Below are 20,466 nucleotides of genomic sequence, written 5' to 3'. Positions count from 1 at the left end.
ATGAACTTCAAATAAATTTCAATATAATATCTAATTTTTAAATATAAATATTCATTTATTTCCATGTTTTGAAACTATTATTTTACTTTTTAATTTTAAATATAAAATAAAAAATATTTATTAAAAATTTAAAATAATTACTTTTAACAAAAAAATTAATTTAATATTTATTACTTATTAGCAACAACAAACAACTAATAACGACATCAAATCAAATTAACCCGGTCTAAATTTCTCTTAATTGGCAAAAGCATATTCTTTCAGCTACAGCAACATATATAATTTATATATAAAAAAAAGGGTTTGGATTAATTAATAAAAGAAAATTGAAAAAAACGAGAAAAATAGGTGTATGATTTTGTTGGTGATGATTAAAGACAAATAATTTTGTATTACATGATTGGTTGGTATCTAATTGTCACAAGGCCTCCAAGAGAAACACTTGATCCTTTTCACCGGTTACAACCGGTCATAATAGGTTTCCATGTTATCGGTATCCGGTAATCACTCAGGTACCTAATTAAAAGCCTATATTCCCGTTCAAAGAAGGAGCAATGACGCGTGAAGCCTTCGGTACCCCACCTTTGAACAGGTGGATATGTTATACCTCTGACACGTAGGCATTGCCTTGGTCGAAGGGAGTTAAGAGCGCGTGATACTGAAAACTCTAAATTGCCAGCTGGCTTTACTCGGAAGTCTACTGGCCAACCTTATCCTCTTCCTTTTCAAAAAAATTAAAAAAAAAATTAAAAAGTATTTATTTTTCAGAGAGGAAAAATAAAAGGAAAAGCTTTGTACAGAGGGACAGAGAGAGATTGTAATTGTGACTCTTGAGAATAGAGAGGAGCAATAACTGGAAACCAAACCCTAGATTTCTTTCTTGTGCAAATAAAATTACCAATTTTTTTTATTCCGTTTCAGATCCAAAGAGAAAGAAACACACAAACTTCCTTCGTTCCAAAGCTGAGGTTAGTCTTTTACTGTCTTTGTTTATATCAGTGTTGCATTTCATGTCATCCATCGGAAAATCAATTAATTTTACTCTTACCGATTATGTTTTGATTCATCTTATGATGATTTTTTTTTTCTTTATTTCTTAATATACTATATTTGGATCTCATATGTTGATTGTTAGTATTGTTTAATTCGATTTATTCTATGATTAGGTGTGATTTTTAATTTATTTCGATGTAATGATGATATTTATTTTATCCCCATTTCAGATCCTGATTCCTATACAATTGTAGTCATCTCAAGGGGAACCATATCTCGGGTTCTGTTTATAAGCTTGAAACCTTGTGATAGTTTCTGAGTTGTAAAGGGTTTTCATAGAGGAGGGTGAAAATGATGTCCAGATCCTATACCAATCTCTTAGATCTAGCATCCGGCAACTTTCCGGTGATGGGTCAACCTCGTGAAAAGAAGCGGTTACCTCGTGTAATGACTGTCCCTGGGGTCATTTCTGAGCTTGATGATGATCAGGCAAATAGCGTTGCCTCAGATGTACCCTCCTCAATAGTTCAGGACCGTATAATCATTGTTGCCAATCAGCTACCTGTGAAAGCTAAGCGCAGGCCTGATAATAAAGGATGGAGTTTTAGCTGGGACGATGATTCATTGTTATTGCAGTTAAAAGATGGTTTACCTGAAGATATGGAGGTTCTTTATGTTGGTTCCTTGCGGGTTGAAGTTGATTTGAGTGAACAAGATGATGTCTCTCAGCTTTTGTTGGATAGGTTTAAGTGTGTGCCAGCATTTTTGCCTCCTGAGATATTAACCAAGTTTTATCATGGGTTTTGCAAGCAACATTTATGGCCACTTTTCCATTACATGCTTCCTTTCTCAGCTAGCCATGGTGGAAGGTTTGATCGATCTTTGTGGGAGGCATATGTGGCCGCAAATAAGATCTTTTCACAAAGGGTGATTGAGGTAATAAACCCCGAAGATGACTATGTCTGGATACATGACTATCATTTAATGGTGCTTCCTACATTTTTGAGGAGGAGATTCAATAGATTGAGAATGGGTTTCTTTCTTCACAGTCCATTTCCTTCATCAGAGATATATAGGACCTTACCTGTGAGGGAAGAGATCCTTAAGGCTCTTTTGAATTCAGATCTTATTGGTTTTCACACTTTTGATTATGCTCGGCATTTTCTCTCTTGCTGCAGTCGCATGTTGGGTTTGGAGTATCAGTCAAAGAGAGGTTATATTGGGTTGGAGTATTATGGCAGGACTGTTGGGATGAAAATCATGCCTGTGGGGATTCACATGGGTCAAATTGAGTCGGTGTTGAAACTTGCAGATAAAGATTGGAGAGTAGGAGAGCTTAAACAGCAGTTTGAAGGAAAAACTGTTTTACTTGGAGTTGACGATATGGACATCTTTAAAGGTGTAAATTTGAAGCTTTTAGCAATGGAGCAGTTGCTAAAGCAGCATCCTAAGTGGCAGGGAAGGGCAGTTTTGGTACAGATTGCTAACCCTGCTAGAGGAAAAGGGAAAGATCTTGAGGAGATACAGGCAGAGATACAGGCAAGCTGCAAGAGAATTAATGAAACTTTTGGTCGACCAGGTTATGAACCCGTTGTCTTCATTGATAAGCCAGTATCCCTCAGTGAGAGAGCTGCTTATTATACTGTTGCTGAGTGTGTTGTGGTTGCTGCTGTGAGGGATGGAATGAATCTTACTCCATATGAGTATATCGTGTGCAGACAGGGTGCTTCAGGGTTGGGGGCTAGTGCGGAATCAAGTGGTCTGAAAAAGAGTATGCTGGTTGTATCGGAGTTCATTGGATGTTCTCCTTCACTCAGTGGTGCAATTCGGGTCAATCCATGGAACATTGAAGCAACTGCTGAGGCAATGAATGAGGCAATTTCAATGTCTGATTCTGAGAAGCAATTGCGCCATGAGAAACATTACAGATATGTCAGCACACATGATGTGGCATATTGGTCAAGAAGCTTCTTCCAAGATATGGAAAGGACTTGCAGAGATCATTTCAGAAGGCGGTGCTGGGGTATTGGCTTGAGCTTTGGTTTCAGAGTTGTTGCACTTGATCCCAACTTTAGAAAATTGTCTATGGATTCCATTGTCTCTGCATACAAGAGGTCGAAAAACAGGGCCATGCTGTTAGACTATGATGGAACTGTAATGCCTCAAACATCCATCAATAAGACTCCAAGCCAGGAGGTCCTATCAATCATAGATACTCTGTGTAGTGATGAGAGGAACACTGTGTTTGTTGTTAGTGGGAGAGGAAGGGACAGTTTAGGCAAGTGGTTTGCTCCTTGCAAGAAGCTTGGAATTGCTGCGGAACATGGATACTTTGTGAGGTATGATATTCTTCTCTTACTTTGGTAATTGCTCGTTATTTGCAGTCATATCTAAATAGAATAATGCACCAGGTGGTCTGCTGATCAGCAGTGGGAGACTTATGGGCACAATAGTGATTTTGGATGGATTCAGATAGCAGAGCCTGTCATGAAATTGTACACAGAATCAACTGATGGTTCTTCTATCGAGACCAAGGAGAGCGCACTAGTCTGGCATCATCGGGATGCTGATCCTGGTTTTGGAGCCAGTCAAGCCAAGGAGATGTTGGACCATCTAGAAAGTGTGCTAGCAAATGAACCAGTTACAGTAAAAAGTGGTCAGTATATTGTGGAAGTAAAGCCCCAGGTATGCATATGAATTCTACTTTCTGTTTACAAGTATTGTTTTAACATGACTTTTCCTACCAATTATTCTTTTGATTAGAAGTTATAGAACTAATTCTATATATATATTTGGTTTGCTACCACATAATCCATTAGAAAAAAGGAAGAACACTTTTATTTGATTTGTAAAAGATACACCTTCGGAATCATTTAATTATTAGCTATAATCCTGCTGTTGGAACTGAGGTAATGTTCATTATGTTTAACACTCTAAAACTCTTATAGCTAATTAGCTATTCAGGAAAAAATTGTGGCTCCATCGCGGGTGGTGGTTAAAGAGCTGTATATGGTTAAATGCACATACATGAGCCACTTTTGTTTCGAATTTCTGATTAGAACATGTTCCAAAATGTCCTGAATCTCAAAATTAGCAGAATTTATTCGGTACGGGTCGATTTGTTAAGTGGCGAAATTATACTATGTGATATTGTGCCTATTGTTTATCATGGCTATAAGTGATGCCAGTCTTCTCCGAAGCAACATGTACTGATTCTGGTGTAAATATTGTGTGATTTTCCTATAACTTATTTTGTTTTGTCGTTCATTGAATTAAATTCTCGAGTTTTCTGTTCTCGACTCATAAGTGGATTTTCTCTTACTGGATATAAATAACTAGTGTGATTCCTTGTGTCTGATTCAGGGTTTTGACTAAAATTTTTGCAGGGAGTAAGTAAAGGAATTGTTGCAGAAAAGATATTTACATCAATGGCAGAAAGTGGAAGGCAGGCTGATTTTGTATTGTGCATTGGTGACGACAGATCAGACGAGCACATGTTTGAGATCATAGGAAATGCAATATCAACGGGTGTACTTTCGTCAAGTACTTCAGTATATGCCTGTACTGTAGGGCAAAAACCAAGTAAAGCCAAGTATTATTTGGACGACACAATAGAGGTTATAAACATGCTTGAAGCCCTGGCAGAAGCTTCAGAACCATTATCCTCTCCAGAAGGTTCCCCTTGAAATCTTCCTTTGTGGCTTTTCCAAATTGCAGCTCCCTTCAACAAATCAGGGAAAATGTACAATGCTGGCCTGTGATTGAAAGTCACAATCATTTTGTGTGCTGTTGCAAGTGACTTGGTCGAAGAGAAGAGACGCCCTTCGGTTTCGATAAGTTTGGACGATGAAATCAAAGAGTTTGAAATGGGATTGTGCAAGGATCAATTAGTCATCAGCTCACACATCCAATGGGTCTAAGGAGACATTGAATTCGTAAACCGGATCAAATTTGGATTTGAAACAAATACAAAAATAATAGTTGAATGTGAAAACACATGTGTAGGATCATAATTATGAAGAGATGACATGAATTTCTGATGGTGGGAAGTTGGGGGAGGGAGTTTCAGTTGGTAGCATAAGCAGGTCTTTAAGTTACCCAAATATACTGGCATCCATTTTTTTTCTTTTCTTAAACTTCTATTCTGGGTGATTTCCTTTTTCTTTTAAAACATTTACCAATTTGTTGACTAGATTAAATTTGTAAATCTATAGTAAAATTTGGGAAATTTAGTTTGTTTTCATTGTACTGACAAGGACACTATAACTAAGTGCTTGAAAATAATGAATGAATATTGTACTTTGACCATACAGCCGAATAGTAAATTGAGACTGGAAGGTGTATTAGTCTGATTATGATCTTCCTTTAGAAGTTATTCATATGCGTTGTGTGGATTTATCTGAGCATACCTGTGGTTTTGTTTATTGCTTGGATAGGTTAGAGGAAGATGGATTCTTATGATGTGCTTCATTTCATGAATAATCATGTTGCGTTTCATTATCTACCCTAGCTTATTTTTAAGTGTCAGGAGCTTCGAGATGGAGATTAAGAAGTCCAAGACGTCCGATTTTTTCCTAATTACTGGGAAAAAAATCCTAATTACGGGGAAATAATCAAACAGTTGACTGTGTGACAATTTCGCAGGTTCTCTTGTTCTGTGAATGAACAGGTTGGAGAATGGCGGGCCTACCACCGAATCTCTGCAGTGAAGTCCTTTGCCGGATATCCCTAAAAACCTGGTGGATATTCCAACTTTCAACTTTGCTGGCTCACTACTATCTATCGTATAAAAGCCATCTCTCTCTTTCCTCAACTACGTGGAACCTTGCTTATCCCCACCCTGCTCCTTGGATAATGTCTTCCCCCGTGCTTGAGTAGAAGTAGCTTCCCCACGATAGAATCTTTCTTCATTTCATGTCACGATCCTCGCTTTGAAAGCTACTGAAAACCCAGCATAAGAACTCCTGCTTGAAATCACAAGTAGCTTTTGTAAGCTTTTGAGACATTCTTTCTGCGGATCCTAATGGTTGTCTTATGAGAAGGATGATCAACTATTAATTTTTTCTTTTGTGTTTTATTGTTTTTTGTTTACTTTTCTTATTTCTTTGGGCTTTTTAAACATCCTTTTCACCAAAAAAAATATGGGCAACATATCAACTAATGTTTTGTCAAAAACAAACCACCGTGATAGTGCAATGAAAGCTAATGGGTGTCAAGATTCGAAAAAATAAAGGATTAAAGACAATATTTTTATTCATATATTTTTTTTTGGTAGGAATATTTTTATTCATATTTAATTTCATAATAAAGTAAAAAATTGTAATAAAAATATTTATTTAATATTAATTTATAATTATTTAAGATATTAAATTTATATAAATTAAAAATGTAATAAGCATAAAAAAATTGGATAAATAAAACATGTACTGGTAAAAATAAATAATAATAATAATTATTATTATTATTATTAAGTAAATATAATAAAATAATAAATTAAATATGCTATAATTCAAAGTCCTTGGCCATGCCACCTCCGCAAATCCAAGTGCAGTAGGCACCGTGTTTGGCTGAGTTTGATGATATTACCATGGGTTCTGTACCATAGTTAAAGCCCAATTTTAAAGTGTTCAACTACAAATATTCCTGTCATGAGGCCCGTTGAATGGAGTGTGTAAGCAGATCCATTATAAAGGACATTCGGATTGGGAGGGTGGGTTCTAATTTAATTTTAATAGAATCCGCATCCAATTTCTTAATTACAATTAGATGGATAAAATAAAAATTTAGATAGATAAAGTATAGTATTTTAAATTTTTGATGCTTTATTTTGTAAAAGTATAATTAGTCTATAAAAGTGGTTTGAAATTGTTGGAGGTAAAAATAAAGTTTTCATTTTTTTTAAAATAAAAGGTTTGATATAAAAATAAAATAAAGTTTTTTAGAAATAAGAATGATATAATAAAAACAAATTCAAAAAAGAAAATAAAATAAAACAAGAAAAAACAAAATCGGCTCTTAATTTTTAGTATCAGGAAGCATTAAAAATCTATTTTGTCGAAGATCAAAATGAAGGAATCCTGCATGTACTAATCGAGACCAAGTCATAGAGTATTTGTCGATCTCAAATGAAATCCTATTGAGAGAGTTATGGTCAGCCGAAAATGAATGTTTACAACCGAAAAATCAAATCTTCACTCCTGAAAAATAGAATTTGACTGCAACAACGTGGAATCCAGCATATACTGATAAAAATGAATCCTGAGACTATTAATAGAGCTCAAATGGAATAGTATTGAATGAGATGTGGTATTTTAAAAATAACAAAAATCACTAAAATAGAATAAGCAGCTGAATTTTCTACTGTTTTCTTGGCACTTTAGCCACTTTCTCCATACAAAAGCCATGTTTTTTGCTCTAATTTTGCAAGATAAAATAGTGGATTTAGTGGAGAGTAGATTTAGGAAGTCATATGTAATAGGGTTGTGACTTTCAACGATAAATAGAACCCAACACAAGCTTTTTCTCTCTTAAAATATTTTTGAAATTCTCCCTCCGGCCATCAGATCTCATTGTCCAAGTTTTAGTTTTCATCTCAAAGCTCTCAATTTTGTTTCCTAATCCTTTAATTGTCTCACCATGCTCAAACTTCCAATTTCAATTTCTCAAACTCTAAATAATCAATCTTTAGCTCTTAATTTTAATTTTCAAGTAATTACCTATCAATCCAATTGTGATTCTCAAATTAATTTATCCAATTCCAATCGCTTTGATTATATATTTATTTCTTCACAAACCGATAATTTTTCCTCACAATTATTCTGAAAATACATTTAATGAATACAATTTCTCATTGTAATTCTATTTTTCATCATATCAATAGACCTACAAAATCACTGGTTAAAACATTCATTACCAATGGTAAGAATTCTGTAATTTAAAGGGTGTTTATTTACTTTATTTTTTTTCCTTTTTGTATTTTTATATTAAGAGTTTTATGTGTTTGGTCAGGAACTACTATTTGTCTTTTATACATGAAAAATATAGCAGTCTCCTTTTGGAAAAACAAATTTTTGAGGTGGATTCGGAATACAATTTAGACAATTTGTAGGTGTGAACCAAAGATCTTATTTTGAGGTGGATTCGGAATAGGTCTTATTGGTCCACGTGCCGCAACGTAATTATTTATTCTAACATAGTTTGATCTATAAAAGTTCCTTGCTACGTACACGTCTTTATAGAGTTGTTATATTAAGTACTCGGTCTTTCATGTCACTTGAAAGACCACCAATTCACATTTGGATACGTGTATTGTGATCCCACCTAATAAATAAAATGGATAAGGTACTAAAATAGACCTATGGTTTTTTGAAAAAATATAAATTTAGGCTCTACATACAAGACAACACCAAAATATGCTTAACATTTAAAAAATGATATCAAATTAGGCCTCGATAAGGGACGTGACATGTAATTTATATTAACAATTGTACGTAGAGAGAAAAGTTAATAAAGTAATATAAATGACGTGTCATGTTCCGTTATCGAAATCTAAATCCATAAACAGATTTGTAGATGTTGTTTCAATTTAATGGGTTTTAAATGTAACAACGAAGCAGGTAGCGAACCTTGTTTCATTTATCGTCGACATATCCCATGTGACATAAAATTTCCCTGCTTTCTTTTATAAAATTTTCATTACTCCACCAAACCAAACCACTTGAGCAATTATAAAATTGAACAACTCCTCAATTTTAAAATAAAGAATTTGCTTATATTTCAATTTAAATAATTAAAATATACCTACATTAATTATAGGAATGGGACAGTGCGTTAATTCTAGTTACAAATTTGAAGTAGAGATAATAGTTGGCCAAAAGATGTACAACTTTCATATTCGAATTGGGAATTATTGGTTGGGTAAAATAGAATTATTGCCTACATATATATTGAATTGAATGTTAGGAAAGAATGTTGGTCTGTAAATAATACATATGGTTAAGTAAAATAATTGCATCCATCCCACATGTTGAATTGCATCCATACATATGGTTAAGTAAAATAATTGCATCCATGTAAAGAATGTTGAATGTTGGTCATGTTCCGTACTACTAACTAAATTTATGAATATTGTTAAACATTTAAAGATAATTACTTACAATATGTTTTTTAAAGTAATTAATTACTTACAATACATCAATTAATACGTTACAATTATGGTAAATTGATAATATCCTATTATAATTGATAATAGATAGCTTTTTTTTTTGAAAGGGTTAGATACCTAAATTAATGATAAATTGATAGTTGATAACTAAACTAATAAGATAATTAATATTGTAATATTATCATAAAATATTAATTGTTTTAGTACAACAGCATAATTGAACATTTGTTTAGGAATCTTAATAATCAGATAATTGGTTCAAAAAAAATAATCAGATAATTAATATAGCTAATAATGATTACTAAATTTAATGAACCTTAAATTCGTCCTGTTTGATTAATTCGGTTATTTTATCATAAAAACCGAACTGACCGATATAATATTTAAGACCGAAACCAAACCTAATAGACCGAAAAACCAAATCAAAAAACCGGAATTCATCGGTTCGGTCAGTTATTTCGGCCCGGTTTGATTTTTGAACACACATAGGTTCAACTGTTAACTAATAGATGTTGTTGCTGCTGTTAGCTGTTTGCGGTTGTAGTAAGCTGTTTGTTGTTGCTGTAGTGTCCAGAGAAAATCGGTTAGGTTCGTTTTTATTTTAGGTGTTATTCGATATTCGGTTATTTCAGTTTGGTTCGGTTTTCAGACCGAACCGATCGTTGAACACTCCTGGTTGAACCAAACAGGCCTTTAATACACCCATATGTGAATTGATTTATGGAAGGGCCTAATACACTCATATATGAAAGATCAAGGGCTCAATGTATTTAAATGAAAGATCGAGGGCTTAATGCACCAAATAATGAAAGATCAGGAGCTCAATGTATCTAAATGAAAGATCGAAGGCTTAATACACCAAACAATGAAAGATCAAGAGTCTCATGATGCTTTTTGCCAAAATATTACTGTATATCACTTCATGGAAACGGATTGATATCATGAAAATATATGTAGATTTGTTAACTCAACCATGTGGTTGGCATTAGCATTTAGAACTGCTTTTCATTAGACTGATTCAATGTATCGACTAATAAACCACATTGAGTCTCAATAAAGAGTTGTAGTAAAGTCAGGGTAAGGTGAAACTCCTTTATTCAAGAGTTAGGATTCGGGCTGCTATCGCTGGGGAAGGCCGGTGCTCCCATCTAGTTTACTAATTCGAGGGAGGATACTGACTTTTTATATTTGAAAAAAATTAGATGTTGAAATAAAGCTAAGATTTTCATTTTCTCCTTAATCCGGTCAAAACTTTCCTTAGAGCAATTCTAATGGTCCAATTAAGGGACTAGTTAGCAATTCTTGATAATTATTAGAGAAGATAAAAAAAAAAAGTGACAGAGTGAGTTTCTACGAGTAGCTAGAATTGGCGGGTCGTTGGGCTTAAAAGAGCGCGGAAAACTCAATCCACGAGTAGAGGGAGGTTGGAGAACGAGAAACAAATAATAGTTGGTAATTGGCGTGTATCAGACATGTGCTATAGAAAGCATCAATGAAAAAATTATATTAAATAACAGCTTTCATTGTTTTTTTTATCAACTTCAAGCTTAAATATATAATGGGTGAGTGGAGTTTAGAATAACTTGAAATGCGTCAACATATTCCATGTTATGAGATATTTTTAACAGTATATTACAAGTTCATGAATGGGAAATCAATACTCAAATGAACAACATGAAATGGTTTTGAGAATGATAAAGGAAATTAAGTTTCCACATCCCACATAGAAAGAAAGTGAGAATTTCCACTAGTTTATAAGTAAATGACTTTTACAAACTTTTAACTAATTACTATAAAAAAATATTTTTTCACACGCAAGGGAAGGGGTGCAATCAAAGCACCATTGTTGTGAACCTGCATGATGTGAGTGACGTAAATACTTGAGTTGAGTTTTTTTATAACCTGAGCTGAATTATTTTTTTTATTTCACACGTTTTAATTCCAACAGTCATTTATGTTCAAGAACAATTGTATTCGTTTGTAAATAGTCGTGTCCATTCATAAACAGTCATATATGTTTGTGTCTGTTCGAATTCTATATATACTGAATTCGACTGTTAGTTGCAATACACACTACAACAAAAACCAAAATTTACATATTCTTGCTCTCTGAAATTGTTTTGCTTGTTCTGCACTCTGCACGATAAAAGTTCGCTTATGCATCTGTAATATATCTTGCGCGACGATCATCAATAACAATGAAATCTGTCTTAAGAAAATGGTTAATACAAGCCTCATATATATGTTCTTCAATACACTTGTTTAGGTTTTACGTTTAAATTTTGGTCTTCTGCTTACAGTTTCATTATTACAAACACTTTCATTTACTTTATGTTCCTGTAAATTTAATATTTTTGTATTTGTTTGATTTGGCTAGTTACATACAACATTTTTAAGATAGGTTCATATTGTTTTCTGTTTTACAAAAAACACATGTAATATATTGGTTGTAACGAATTTTAATTCCTTACATTTTGTTTAAAGACATTATTTTGTGATTGTTGTAACAGAATATAATAAAATATATAACAAGACTAACGGTTTTTTATACAATTTTTTTTTTTGAAGCAAATAGATATTCATTCCTTAAACCGAGTCAACAGCAATAGTCTCCTGCAACCAAATCGGGGCAGAAAAAGATACGAACTCGCTAGCATTGGACAGAGCATGTCGTGCAACAACATGAGCGCCCCTGTTCGCTAGGCGTGGAAAAAAAGACACCTTATAATCGTGCCATCTACTTAACAAAACCTTACAATCCTGGACAATTGACCCATAAACACAAGTCTCGACAGATTTGACGCTATTAACCACAATCAATGAATCACTTTCAAACAAAACATTAATACAATTAAGGTAAGTACACCATTGTAAGGCATCTCGTAGAGCTAACGCTTCAGCTTTCCTAATGTCGTCGATTAGTGGGACTAGGCGGCTACGACAAGCCATGAAAGACCCATCGGGGGATCTAAGAAGAGCTCCCACCCCACTTCGAAACTCAGCTTTATACAATTTTAAAATCTAATTTCTAACATTTTTATACAAACCATAAAATATCAATTACTTTACATATACTAATTTCTAATATTTTTTATACCATTTTTAAATATTAATTACTATAGTTTTGTTTAACTAACACTTTTATAACATTATTAGAGTTTATAAGCATAATTCTTAAAAAAATTAACAAAAAACACACAACACACACCACTTTTTAAAAGTATAGCATAAAATTATAACTAGGTATATACATAAAAAAAATACAAATATATTTAGGTATATAATATAAACCAAGCTTTATAACATTTTTTATACCATTTTTAAAGAACATTTATACAATGCATAAAATATCAATTACTTTACCTATACTAATTTCTAACATTTTTTATATTATTTTTAAATATTTAATTACTATAATTTTGTTTAACTAACATTTCATAACCTTATTGGAGTTTATAAACATAATTCTAAAAAAATTAAGAAATTTCCTAAAAAATTAGAGTTTATATGCATAATTAACTACTAAATTCTTTTAAATTACAAAATATATATAATACCTTATGTTTTTAGAGAAGAAAGATTGCAAGCATTTGCAATATGTTTGTCTTGCTCCTCTTTTAAAGGGAAAAGGAAGACTATACCCATCTGAATTCTTTCTGGCTTGTACCCATTACGACGCCTGGTACACCGTAATTGGTAAAGCATTGTGCAAAGCCTGCTTTGCACAGTGCTGTCACCATTACGGCGTACCTGGCGCCGTAATGGTACCATTTTTAAGTCTGGATCAAAAACAGTCCCTCCCATATAAATATTTCTTAACCCAAACTAGTTAAGTAATTATTTACTAAATAAATCCCATTTAGAGGATTAACCCAATGCACATGCATTATCAATTCGAATATACTTGATATTCAAAGAAAACCGTGTCTTAACATATCGATATTAAAAATTAATAACAATAGTAGCCTCAACCTTGTAAGGAAATATGCGCAAGTATATCTACTATAATTATTAATCATACTAAAAAAAAATACATATCCTAAAATAGATAGTGTAGCCATGAATTTCCAAATATTCAAATGAATCATGTTAAAATAAGCATCAATCATCGAACTACTAACATGAAACTTCAATCGTTTCTGTTTAGCAAGAGGACAAATAGCACATTTAACAACATCAACGTTATCTTTACGAACATTATTTTATGGCGATATATACGTGAGTTAATTATAACGACTAGTTTATTTACAATATTAACCCTGTGGTAATATGCCTACTCACTTAAGCTTCAACAGATCTCAAAGGTTCATCCATATATAAGCATTGGAGACAGAAAAGTTTGTAGATTTATGCATCTTCCAAGTAAGTAATTTTATATGCACAATTAATCTTCATTAATAACAAAGGATTTGATGATATCCCAATATTGACAATGATATCATTACTTGGACCAAGTAATAATCAACCATTTAAACTCCAACAACCCCTAACCTTAGCATTTATAGGCACATCAACATCTTCCAAATAAGGCTGGGAAACATATCTTTCAAAGTTGTTCCATGAAACCAAGGTTTAGAGTTATTTTTCACCTTATTCAAATTATTCCAACTCCAACTACCATCAAAAGATCTGATAATACACCAAAAGATATTAGCTAGTGATTTAATCCATCAAGTGACTAGTATAAATTTGATTCGTCCCTAAAATTTATAATGTATCTGATTAGCCTTGAATTGTTTAAACGGATATGATATAACCTTATAAATTTACATGGCAGAGTAAGAGATAATTTGAAAAAATTGAACTAAATATTCCATAGCCTTCGGTTTCCACGCTTAGTGAACGAGACTTTCTCTAATGTCTCGCTCACTTAAAACAAGTTTAGAGACCAATATATTACTGTAAGCAAATTTAAAAGATCAATACGCCGCTTTAAACAAAGTCATGTGATCAATTAAATTCAAGAACTAACAAGTCGTTTTGTAAGTTCGGATAACAATTCATTTTTTGAGCCACTTCACGGATTTCCTAATATATTTAGCAGGATATTAACCAAATGCATCTTTTTATTGGGAAAAAACACATAATTTTTTATAGACATAATATAACATAAGCACTTTCAACTTATTGACTCCCTAAATATAGTTTTGTTTGAAATGATTTCCTGGTAAGATGATTTAATGGTCCATTGAATGTTCAACTTACATCAAATTAATTTGATCATTCACCATTAGATCTAGGGGTCCGTTTGTTTCACCTGTTTGTTGTTTACTGCTGCTGTTAGCTATTTGTTGTTACTGATAGGTAGCAAAGCTGTTTTGAATTTTTACCAAACGTTTTTTTGTCTCCTTTACTTTTTCACTAGGTAGGAGCTCCTCTTTCCATTTTCATAATGCCAATGCTAAGGGAATCGGTTGACTGGTTGTCTATCTAGGTGAGTATCGAACATGGTCTCTTTCTACTGCTTGTGAAAGCATTCCTTCATGCGCTCATTCACTCAGCTCGGTATCGGCAAATCAATAGTATAGGTCTTCCTTGCCGTATGAGAGTATACTCAAGATAAAGAGTCGGAGATTAAAGTCTCTCGACGGTGGGAATGGGAGATTTCCGGTAAGCCAGATGCTTAAGCCTATTCTTGCAAGAGACGTGGCATAATTGCTAAAGAAGTTATTTCTCTCTCTCACAACCTAGTATGCTCGTGCTAGAAAAGGATCCCATGATCCTGAACCGATCTTACCTGGGATCGCAAATCCCAAGTTTGTCTATGAAGAGCTGCAAGGCTAAATACTCATTTGGTGACCGATAGCGAAGTAGTACCGTGAGGGAAGGGTGAAAAGAACCCCCATCAGGGAGTGAAATAGAACATGAAACCGTAAGCTCCCAAGTAGTGGGAGGAGCCCGGGGCTCTGACCGCGTGCCTGTTGAAGAATGAGTACGTTTATATTCATGAATATAAACCAAAATAAAAGGAAGGAAATCTTCGTTGAGAATTTCCATTTGTGAAGAAAAAGTTGTCAAAGCGGCCAAATTAACACATCGTTTCGTACAGAAATCGAATATCCATAAATGATATTGCTTCTGTTAAAATATCACAAAACATTCTTAACTAATTTGAAACCTTGAATCACCGCGAAGATTTCTAGAATTTGATGCTATCAAGACCGAATGAAAACCATAGTTATAAACAACTCGAAGTGCTACCAAACCATTAAAAGGAAAAAAGCAGATCCGAAAATTGAAAACAAACGGACACTAAATCCTCTTTTATTGTGTCATATGGACCTAAGAAGTTAATTATAATTTATATCAATTTAAGTCTTCTTTTAATAACATAAAATACAATATTTCTCTATTTACACTACAAATTTGTGAAATCATGTGGGGTTTTTTTTTTAGGGGTGCACATGGTCGGTTAACCAGTTCATTAATAAAAACCATTAACCAGTCTATTTAATTCGGTTAATCATATTTCAGTTAGCTTATTACTTCGGTCGGTTAACCTATATTTCGGTCGGTTAACCATTAGTGACTTTTCGTAGCAAATATCACTTTAAATCTATAATTATTCACTTTAAAATAAATATATAATTATTTAAATATTAAATAAAATTATTGAACTTCAAATTTAATTAACAAAATCACCAAAACAAATAAATTTTAAGTTATTTTAATATTTTTAGTTTAAAAATTCATTATAAATATGTATATTTATATATTGATAATTAAATTTCTACATATATTTATATTAGTTTTATGTGTATTGATATATAATCGGTTTATTTTTCGGTTTCGGTTAACCATCGGTTTTTAAAATGAAAAACCGTAAACTAGTCCACCAGTTACGGTTAACCTATTTTTCGGTTCGGTTTCAGTTTCGGAAATCAGTTTTTCAATTTTCCGATTAGTTATATGCCGTCCTAGTTTTTCCATTAAAAATTATTCACCACCCTTTATAATTAAATAAAATTCAGTAAAGTTGAAGCAAAATTTCCCCCTATTCCACATATTTTCTTTAACATTCTTCTCTACTTTTCTTTTTTGGAAAATTCTTCTCTTCTCTACTTTTCTAATAAGTAGTCATAATATAATCTATCATTTTCCGTATTATTCTATTGCAATATTAAAAAGAAAAATATATAGTCCTTAACCATATTTTCTCTATTGCAATATTACTTCATTTAACTATATATATTTCTCCCTATAAATGCCATGGCATCATCATTAAGTAGATCTTGAGCTGCGTGACCAATTTTTGGACATATAGAGAAAAAACAAATATAGGAACTCACAATAATATTTACCATCAAAACTTCCCTCTACTTTTTTTTTCTTTTTTTATGTCACAATACAATGACATATTCCTGGCCCCACATCCTGAAACCCCCCTGACCAATTTCACATGTGGGTCCGGATGCCAGTTCTGCAACATCTACAACATGCTGTAACAAACGCGCCGTCACACGCGCCACTAACTGCACCTTTCAAGTGAAGTGAATACCAAAACCTCCCAAAGGAAACACCACTTGAAAATCGCACTTAGCTACTACTTCATTCTCATCTACCATTATTAATTACATAATTATATTATAAATATTACAAAAGTATACACTACAGCTTTTCTCTTTTTCTTTTTTTTTTCTAAAAAAATAGTAAATATTAAGAACTCATCGGAGAAGTCGCCGGTGATAAATAAACCTGACCCTGTATCACAGATTTGCCAATCTTGAACCCGGGAACCACCGTGAAACCCACCCGGAGATCAGCTTCGACACCGTCATTATCTAATAGATATTGATGGGTTACACTCTCCATATAGACTTCGGAGAATCTCGAATTCTTGCTTACCTGAAAAATGTTGATATTTTCCCCAAATGAGAAGGCTAGAAGATTCAAACACCAAACTCGTCTAGCCATCTCAAGGAAGGCAGTAAAAAATGCAGAATCCGGCAATCCACCGGAGTTAACGATCTTCCTCTGGTTCAAGTTCCCAAACAGAGAGCATTCCATTTTTGCATGAACAAGCTGGAGATACTTAGCTCTTGCAAATCTCGCAAAAGACGATGTTGGATTTTGAGTCAAATAGAGTTTGGGATTCATCGATTTTAGCTTTCTGAACTTACTGAAGTAGTTCTCCGGCGAGTAATTGAGACGCTGATGGTGATGGTGATGGTGATGGTTTTCTTCCATCGACGGCGGCGGAGATTCATTCGGAATCGTGAAATTCGGATAATTGAAACCCTCAAACATCGTTTTACTCACAAATGATTCAAACACAAAACAACGATGAATCGGCTTTGCATATACAAAATCAGGTTCAATTGCATTCGCAGCAGCTTCAATATCCCATCGAGCAACCTCCATTTCACGAAGCATCATCTTCACAAAAGTCCTCATGGATCTTAAACCGAAGTGCAGAAACTGAACAAAATGGGTCGGGTTTAAGTTAGAAAACTGAATATTATCAAACAGTGACAAAGGTCCACTTTCATTTAGCGTCTTTTCCATAGATCTATTGTACGCAACAGAATCATCAAGTCTTTTCTTAAGCAAACAAATCTCAGAACCTTTAGCATCAGCCTCTCTTTGAAGTTTCTTCATGGTAATTTCATAAGTCTTCATCAAGCTCTGCTGCTCCTGAATCTCTGCAAGCATAATCGTAACCTGTGGAGAAAGATGATCAAGATCATTCTTGAGGAAATTTCGTTTAAGTTGTGAAAGTTGTTTCAGCTCTTCAACAACAGCTTGATCTGCAGCCTGAATAGCGTCACTGCAGTAAGGATTCTGCGCCATTTGAAGCTCGGCATAAGAAGCTTTAATGGTGGTGATTCCGGCGAAAACCTTGGCGACTAACGCATCCAAAACTGCTTTCTTCTTCGCTTTAACATCATCAATTTTTTTGCTGTAAACGGAACTCTGATCATCATCTTGATCGAATTTGTTTTGAGAAGTGAGCATACAAATCCCGATTCCATTATTAGAGGCAATTTTTGTTGCCGTTTTGAGATTGATAACTTTTTGGAAAGTTCTTGCAATCTTGCTCTTGTGGCCAGGGAGTGATCTACATTTGATTGTCTCCATTGCTTAGTACATGAAAATTAAAATGAAAATCGGAGAGATTTTTGGTGAAGAGATGAATTAAGAAAGAAAGAAGGAGATGTTGGGGTAAAAAGTAGAATGAGGAAAAAGCAGACAGAAACTTTGACTATGAGAATGGGATTGGGGGGCGGAGAAGGATGTTGAATAAAGAAATGATATTAAAGTTATATTTTGAAAAAACACACTGTTTAGTCCTTGTATTTTCAAAAACACATAATAAAGTTCCTAACCTTTTCCTCGATGAACTGTTTAGTCCCTAATGTTTTTCTCAGTAAACTATTTCGTCCCTACCGTTAGACTCTCATGAAAATTTTGTTAGTCAATTTGGATTTGTGTTATTCTTTTCCTTTATTTTCCTTTCCTTTAAACTCTAATGCATCTGAAATCAACTTTGAGTGTTCTTCTTCTTGATTTTCTTCTTAATCGTTCAAATTCGTAAGCATTGGGTCTGTTCTTTTTCTTGTTCTCCATACAAACTACTTCTTTTTCTAAATTGGATTTCCTCTTCTAAAGTTTGAGGGTAAATAGTAAAGGATAATTTAGTCATTTCCGAAATCATAAACGTTAAAAAATCTAACAAACAGACAGAAGGACTAAACAGTTCACTGAGAAAAAGGTTAGGGACCTTACCATATGTTTTTGAAAATACAGGGACTAAACAGTATGTTTTGTTAAAATATAGGGACTAATAAATTAATTACCCTGATATTAAAGTTATGAAAGAAAAAACAAAATATATGGAAAGGAAAAAGTTGGATTTAAAGCGCGGGAAAAAGAAAAAGATGAGATTTTTCTTTCTTTTTTTGTTAAGACGGTGGAATAACAAATAAACAATTCCTACAATTAATAATGTGATGGGACATTGAAATTAATTTCATTATTTTTTGTTCTCATGTGATATATTTATATCACATATTGGAACTCCTATTTAAAAAAAAAAAAAAAATCAATTTTCTCTCTTTCTAAAATAGATTTACATTTCCTTTGAATACTTTTCATTATAATATAAGACTTAATTTTTAACTTATGATTAAATTTTAACTATCAGCATGAGCTTTCAGTTTAAATGATTTTATAATATGGTTTTAGAGTTTTTTATACCAAACAATCAAGGATTCTAGTCCCGACAACATCATTCATTTGCGTGGAATTAAAAACTTGTTAGGATAAACCTGATTTATTACCTTAATTTTAGTGATCACTTTGATATTGAAAGGGACTTAGCATCCACTAATAGTAGAAAACGCGAAAAATTCTATAGAAGATATTGGTTCTTTAATTTTTTTATGTAAAAATTAAAAAAAAAACTTAATACATATTTACATCCTTAAATTTAACAAGTTTTATCTCTCGGCATCTGTTTAACCCATATTTTAATTTGGACCGAATTTATAATTAATTATTTAATTTGACCTAAATTATGTAATTGATGAGATTCGGGCCGAATAATTTTACCAATTATTATAGTATGAATTTATAATTATTTTTTCTGTCAAAAATTATTCAAAATATGAAGTTTCGGACCGATTGGGTAATTTACCAATTGTTCTTGCTAAAATATGTAATTATCCATTTAAATAAAAGAATTACAGCAGCAAAATCGTGGAAGTGGTGGACATAAAGTTAGTGGAGTAGAATGTGGGTTAGTGGGAAAGAAATCCTTGTTGAGCAGTTATGAAACTTCCTTGATGAGCAGTTGGAAACTTTTTTATTTGGAAGTTATTGAGCAATCTTAGCGAATTCGGGATCTTCCTTATGGAAAGTTGGAACTTACTTGCTAAAAATGGAAAACACGTGAAATTAAGGAATATCCAGCAGTTGGAAGTGGATTAAAATCATGAGTAGTGAGGATGGAGCGGTTATATGTCATTGGAAGTTAGTATTTAAAGAAGATTTTTTTTGAAAAAAAAAAAGACACAACTCAACACACAAATCAAACAGAATTCCAATAATTTTTTAATGGCTTAGTTATATTTACTTTATTCGTTCATCTTAATCATTCAATTCAATTATTGTCAATTCCAGATTATTCAATTCAATTCAAGTCTATTCACATTTCTTGGCATTATTTTCAGTTTAGTTAAAATCAGTCTTTTAAATTCAACTACGAACTTTAAGTTTTTTCATGCTCTTTAAATTTTTTACACAGTCCTCTCATTAGAAGTTAGATCTGACATACGTTTTGTAGTTTTTCCACAAAATTACAAGCACGC

The 20,466-nt window shown here is 33.0% G+C and overlaps 2 protein-coding genes across 2 annotated transcripts; one reads left to right on the top strand and one right to left on the bottom strand.

Annotated features, from left to right (window-relative positions):
* The first annotated feature begins 779 nt into the window (after positions 1-779).
* Positions 780-5,348, top strand: LOC136232546 (probable alpha,alpha-trehalose-phosphate synthase [UDP-forming] 7). Its single transcript, XM_066021765.1, has 4 exons — positions 780-968; positions 1,224-3,332; positions 3,405-3,678; positions 4,380-5,348. The coding sequence occupies exons 2-4, from the start codon at positions 1,345-1,347 to the stop codon at positions 4,677-4,679; spliced, it is 2,562 nt and encodes an 853-aa protein (XP_065877837.1). The 5' UTR covers positions 780-968; positions 1,224-1,344; the 3' UTR covers positions 4,680-5,348.
* Positions 5,349-16,443: 11,095 nt separating this feature from the next.
* On the bottom strand, positions 16,444-18,368 carry LOC136231858 (protein GRAVITROPIC IN THE LIGHT 1). Its single transcript, XM_066020831.1, has one exon. The coding sequence runs from the start codon at positions 18,233-18,235 to the stop codon at positions 16,814-16,816; it is 1,422 nt and encodes a 473-aa protein (XP_065876903.1). The 5' UTR covers positions 18,236-18,368; the 3' UTR covers positions 16,444-16,813.
* Positions 18,369-20,466: the final 2,098 nt, after the last annotated feature.

Source organism: Euphorbia lathyris, chromosome 6 (assembly GCF_963576675.1).
Source record: "Euphorbia lathyris chromosome 6, ddEupLath1.1, whole genome shotgun sequence".
NCBI classification, from domain to species: Eukaryota; Viridiplantae; Streptophyta; class Magnoliopsida; order Malpighiales; family Euphorbiaceae; genus Euphorbia; species Euphorbia lathyris.
The sequence above is the reverse complement of the archived record's forward strand: the minus strand, read 5'-3'. Positions and strand labels throughout refer to the sequence as shown.